We start from the raw sequence: 6,000 nt of genomic DNA on the forward strand, positions 1-6,000 counted from the left end.
CAGCTCTAGCCGAGTAAGCGAGCCGAAGGTACGCTCCGGACCGCCCGGCCCTCGCCCCGCGCCCCTCACCCGCGGAACGGCGGCCCCAGTCGTACTTACAGGGTGCCGGCTCTGGGGGAACATGGCTCCGGCCGCGGCGGGTCTCCCTGGCAGCGCGGTTCTCGCGGCGAGACTCCCCGCCCTGCCCCGGCTTCACACTGGGTGCGCCAAGGGGACAGGAGCGGCGGCACCCGCCGACCGCCTTCCCTCCGCCGCCGCGGGCAGGAGCGGGGCGAGGCGCGGCTCAGTGCCCCCGCCGCGGGGACATCCCCCAAACGCGGCGTCTTTTGTTGCTGTCGTTCCGAGGTGGGCTGAAGGTGGCCGGGAAAGGCGGACGGGCCGCGCTTGGGACGGTCACCACCGCTCCGTGCTCCTTCGGCGGCGCGTCGACCGGCGGGCGGCGCCCGCAACGCCCGGGCGCGGCGGGACGGGACCCGACGGGGCGCAGGGGGGCAGGCAACAGCCGCCCCTCAGCGGGAGTGAATAATCCCCTTCACGGACTCGCAAGTCGTCGATGCGATTGTAAGGCCGGAAACCCCGAGCGGAGGCGACTCCTCTCTCCACTTCTGCCCCTTGTCAAAAGGGGAAAATCCAGCCTGAGAAAGCGGGACGTAGTGTCAGCGGCAGGACGGTCGCAAGCCGAGGGGCCGAAAGAAAGTCTCCAGGGAGGGACGCGCTGCTCCCAGGCGTCGGCGGAGGGGTCAAACCACCAGCAAGACACAGAGCGATGAACAAGGGAGAAAGGCAGGAGGAGGAGGAAGGAGGCGGGCGGGAGCTCTTGCACAGCCGTCCCCGATCGGAGCAGGTCCAATAGCACATGCACGAAACACTGGAGGACAGAGGAAAGGGTACCACACACGCAGCAGAGACTCTTCCGTTAGTTGCAAAGAAGTCCCTAGGACAAAAGGAAAGCAAAGCCCTCAAGATGCTCGCTGGCCTTAGCGTCCAAGCAACCAGCCCCGTTGGGGAAGATTCGGGGAAGGAAAAAAAAAAAAAAAAAAAAAAAAAAAAAAAAAAAAAAAAAAAAAAAGGCAAGCGTCCGTTTGAGGTTTAAATCAGACGGGAGGCTCCTTCGCGCAACGGCACCACTACAGCCTTTTCCAGGCGGGCGCGTATCTGGGAGCTGCGCGTCTCACCAGAGCCCCCCGAGCGCGATACATCGCGGCGACATCAGCAGCAGCATCATCCTCATCCTCGCTCTTCTCCGCGGTCGCCCGCCGCTCCTCGTCAACCCGGGATAAAGTTCTCCCCTATTGAAAAATCCGAACTCGAGCGTACGGGAACACCACTGGCTTCCTTTTCCCCGTTCCCTCCGCGCCGGCCAACAGCAAGGGGAAGCCGAGGCGGCAGCCTGGCGGGCGGCGCTCGGCGGGACCGGAGCGCGGCCGTGGCCGAGCTGGACACGCCGAGTTCGCCCGCGCCGCTTACATTAGCACGCGGTTTCACACTCCGCCGGCTAACCAGCCGCGCGGCCCCGCCCACGCCGCCGCGCGGGGGGGCGGCCGCCCAATCGCCGACCCAGCCGCCAACGTGGGTCCGTGACGCGCCTCAGCCGCACGGGCCAATGGCGAGAGCCGGAGTCGCGCCGCCTTTCGGCTTTCCCTGGGAAGCGTTTTGCGGCGGAGCGGCGGGAGCGCTCCGAGCTGGCCAATGGGCGGGCGCGGGGCGCGCGGCGCCGCGGGGGGGCGGGGAAGGTCGGCGGGAAGGAGAGCGGGGAGGCCGAGCTGTCCATCAAAGTAACGTGGGGCTCCCGCGCGGGCGGGGCTGCAGCGGCGTGCGCGCGGCGCCTGCGCGCGCTCCTCCTCTGCCGGAGCCGCGGGTGCGGGGCCGGCCCCGGACAGAAGGCCCGGCATAGTGGGGCCCGGCATAGCGGGGCCCGGCACAGCGGGGCCCGGCACAGCGGGGCCCGGCATAGCGGGGCCCGGCACAGCGGGCCCCGGACAGCGGCCCCGGCACAGCGGGCCCCGCACGGCGACCCGCGCTGACACTGCGGCGGGCGGGTCGGGCGCGCGGCCCCGCCTCGTTCGCCAAGCGGCAGCGGCGGGGCCGTGGCACCTGCTGACAGTGCGCCACGGAGAACGCCGAAAGCAAGGATAAACCCTCCCGCCAGCTGCTGTGTGGGTTGGAATGGCCCTCTGATCAGACGGAAGTTGTCGTTTGGGGAAAACCGGCTTATTTTTAAGAGGGGCCTGATAGAGGAAAGCTGTCAAGAATTTTAGTTTATAGGCCCACTTGAGATAGATTAGGGTCAAACAAATTCCACAGACTGTGTGTGCTTGCTGAGGAGATGACAAATGGTGACATAGCTTGCAGTGGGAAGTAAACTTCAAAACATATCCTCTATTAGCAAGCACCTTATTCATAGCAGAATTCCACAATGAAGTGTGAAATACCTTTGGACTTAAAAGGGTGCCTTAAGACACACTTGTGCTGTTAGTATATACCTGTGTGCTACCTAACAAGAGGTCTTAGCGTGTTGAATCGAATCATTTAAACACGGTAAGGGTGATGTTATAGTCTGCATTTTCTTACAATTCCTCACTAATGTTTACTAGATACAGATTACTTCCTTAGAACTGGGTTGTGGTTCATCTCGTATCCTAAAGAAAGCAGTATGTGTTTAAAATAGGATAGGAAATTTGATGTTTTGCAATATCAAGGTAAAGCTCTACTCATTCGAGAGTGGTAACTTCCCATTATTATTCCCAGAATATTCTGTATTCCCACTTTTACTTAAACATAACCAACACAAAAGGAAATGAAACTGTCTCAGTCTTCCGCAGTGAAAAGTTTGGACTTCGTTCCAGGACTGCAGAGTTTTGTCAGTGAGCAGTGATACGTCTGTGTCTTCATGCTTGTCTGTGTACATGTATATATGTACATGTAATGGTGTCTGTACCTACAGGTGTACAAATATATGTGTGTTTCTGTTTATGTATAGGGTGCATATGTGCATCCTGGGGAACACATGAATAAATACGTGGGCTTTTAATGGTTTTTAAGACATGAGGCAAAATACCCTTGATAGTGAGCTTTGATAGACTGTGGTTCCCAGGATGGGAGTGTAAACTTCTCTGGTGTTCCACCTGCATAAGCAAAGCTAAAAATCTTGCATTCTGTTCCCAGCTCTTCTCTTGTTCTCTTGGACAAGCCAACTCTCTACTCTGTTCATAGCAATGGAAAGCTTAATTACTTAATGCTTATTAAAGTACTTAGATCTTCAGATGAAAGGTGCCATAAAAATGCAAACTATGATTATGCACTTTGTGTGTGTACCTAGTAGCTATGGAGTCTATAATAATGTAACACTTACCTAACTTTTGTTGTACTTTGCTTAACCTGCTGGCACAAGTTGTTAATGAGATATTGACAGATATGACATTAAAACAACACTGTGTTTTGGAACATAAACAAAAAGGATTTGGTTTTTTTAAATTGCTCACCTAAATGAAAGTTGAAATGTCTTGTTACCTGTATTTGTCAACATTAAAACGTCCAAGGCATGTTTTAACAGAAAGAGAAAAGCTCTGTTTTCCTGGTTTTTATTAGCAAGTGCTTTTAACCTACTTAGCTTCTGTAATCAGACACTTAAGGGCATTTTGAATCTTATCCATTATATTTGAAATAGAAGAGCTGTACAAGCAGGAGCAGAATCAAATGTGATGGCTTTTTTTCAAATGAGAGCCACTGACATTACATAGCAGGAGTAATAACCAACACAATCTGATATTTAACTAATTTATAATGCATCATCATTGGCTCATTAGAACATAAAAAAAAATCTTTTTGTTGGATGGGTATAAATCTGGATTAATTCCAGGAAACTGAACATTCTCATTCTGTGGCAATATTCACTATTTACACCACAGAAAGGCAGCAAAGTATGGCTAAGCATGCTGTATTCCAGTAGGTAGCATTTTATACCAGATCATTATTCCATCATTACACACTCTACAAAATTCTCCAACTGGATTAAAAATAATTGTTTTTAAATCTCTGTCTCAAGTTTTAAAAGTAAAATTAAAATATTTCCTTCAGTATTAACCCCCCCAACCATGCTGCCTAGTCATCCATTTGACTCTGTTGTTTGAAATCAGTTGTTTTTTACTGTAAGAGTTTTAGTGTAGTCTTCCTACCTCATACAGCAAAGGGCCTAATCCTAAACTGGCTATTTACTGAAAACTCACACTGGAAGTAGTTGAAGCTTTGAGTGAAAAAAAAACCACTATTGGGTCCAAAATGTAGGTTAAACATACTGAGAGGGTTTCAGATGTAGTATCCATTTCTTAGGGAAAAGATGTATTGTATGATGTTCTGTTTAATGCACTGTTTATTATTTTTTTTCTTTCACTGTTCACAGTACTGTTTACAGGCAATATTTTTTAACTTTGCACAAACTGGCTCATAAAACAAAAATGTTGATAATCACTAGGAGTTAGCTGCAGGTGGGCGGTAAACAATTTAGCAAATATGTGATTTGTCCCACTCTTCTACTCTCTATATAGTGAGAGCAAGTCTATGGAGGAAGCAGTTCTAAAATTCAATAGAGTTTATGCTTTCAAAGTTTTAGATGGATCACTGGATTTTCAACTGAAAGAGAAACATGCTCATGGGCAGGGGGGTTGTTCTATTTGGTTTTGCTTGTTTTAGGGTTTGGTTTGGTTTTTTTTAATGCCAGTGTGGTGCAGATGAAAGAGAAAAAAAAGTACCTGAATCATACAGTACATGTGGTACAGTAGTGACTGTCAATACAGTTGAAAGAATAATAATTATTGTATATGCAAAACAATATCACTTTTAAAATATTCATTTATTTATGAAGTGCAAATGGTGTGAATAGGGTAAAGCAATTACATTTTTAATTATTTGCTATCTTTTGGCTAATATCCATTGCATACCCTCTTTGTAATTTGATTTCTTTTTAATTAGTAGCTTTCCTTGTAGGCAAGAATGTTCAAAAAGTTGCACTATGTCATTTTACCATCATGACTGTATTCACTTCCCCCATTCCTTCACCCTTAAAAAATCCCTGAGTTGAATTTGAAAAAAACAAGTCAGTAGCAGATCGTGTAGCAGTAAAACCTCAAATAGAATCAGATCCAAAGAATCCCTTTTGGGTTTCACACAATATGGTAAAATTAGAGATTGCAGGAAACCAAAAAAATTAAACTGGGAACATTTGAAAAGAAATGACTGGGCTTTATGAAAATGACACATTGACTGGCCAGTGTGTTTTTTTATCGACCATTTCTTTGTTGAGGCATAGATCAAAGAAACCTGCATATGTTTTCATTTTGTTCTAAGTCTAACTAGAAAATTACATCCAGATGTTTAATAGGCATTCTGTTGGTTTTCTGCATTGATTAGATATGTTGGTACTGTTTGCTTACAAGTGTAGCCGGATCATTAGCTAATGCAAAGAAATGTTTGTAGCGAGTTGCTAATTAGGTCTTTTGGAAACTCTCCATACTAAGGAACAATTTGTACAGTGGCCAGAAAAACTTGCGGTACTTGAGAAGTTGCTTTCCCTTCTGTGTCTGGGAAAAAACAGTCAGTCGCTTTCCCTAATCTTCTTTTGCCTACAGGGATTGCAGCTTGATCCCAGTGGGTTGAAGTGCAAATAAATTAGGAAGAGACCACACACGCGCACGTGCGTGCGCGCACACACACACACTCCCCACACACACACTCCCCCCACCCCCAGTCTGCTCCTTTAGTCAAAATTTAGTTGTACAATCTTACAAAAAGCTAGCCAAAATGGAGTGCTTAAAACTAAAATGTGTTAAATTCTCAACATTCATGTTATCAAATACACAGCATTTTTGAGCATACTTTAGAGACAGATGGGGAAGCCCTTTATGATAAATGAGTGTACTTGAATTCATTACTGTGGTACTTATAATTAAAGTAGCTCTTTCTCAACTTCACTACTTCTGCAGGGTACTTCAAGACAAAGCTTGG

The 6,000-nt window shown here is 48.1% G+C and overlaps 1 protein-coding gene across 3 annotated transcripts in view; it reads right to left on the reverse strand.

The window, feature by feature from the left end:
* The window catches only part of LOC309584668 (transducin-like enhancer protein 1), a 71,864-nt gene extending 71,689 nt beyond the window's left edge, over window positions 1-175 (reverse strand). For all 3 annotated transcript variants that reach the window (XM_082300830.1, XM_082300829.1, XM_082300828.1), the window contains exon 1: window positions 100-175. In XM_082300830.1, the coding sequence (XP_082156956.1) occupies window positions 100-123 (24 nt within the window). In that variant the 5' untranslated portion in view covers window positions 124-175. The remainder of the gene's footprint in view (window positions 1-99) is intronic.
* Between the last annotated feature and the right edge of the window lie 5,825 nt (window positions 176-6,000).

Source organism: Coloeus monedula (genome assembly GCF_965178545.1).
Source record: "Coloeus monedula genome assembly, chromosome: Z".
Lineage (NCBI taxonomy): Eukaryota > Metazoa > Chordata > Aves > Passeriformes > Corvidae > Coloeus > Coloeus monedula.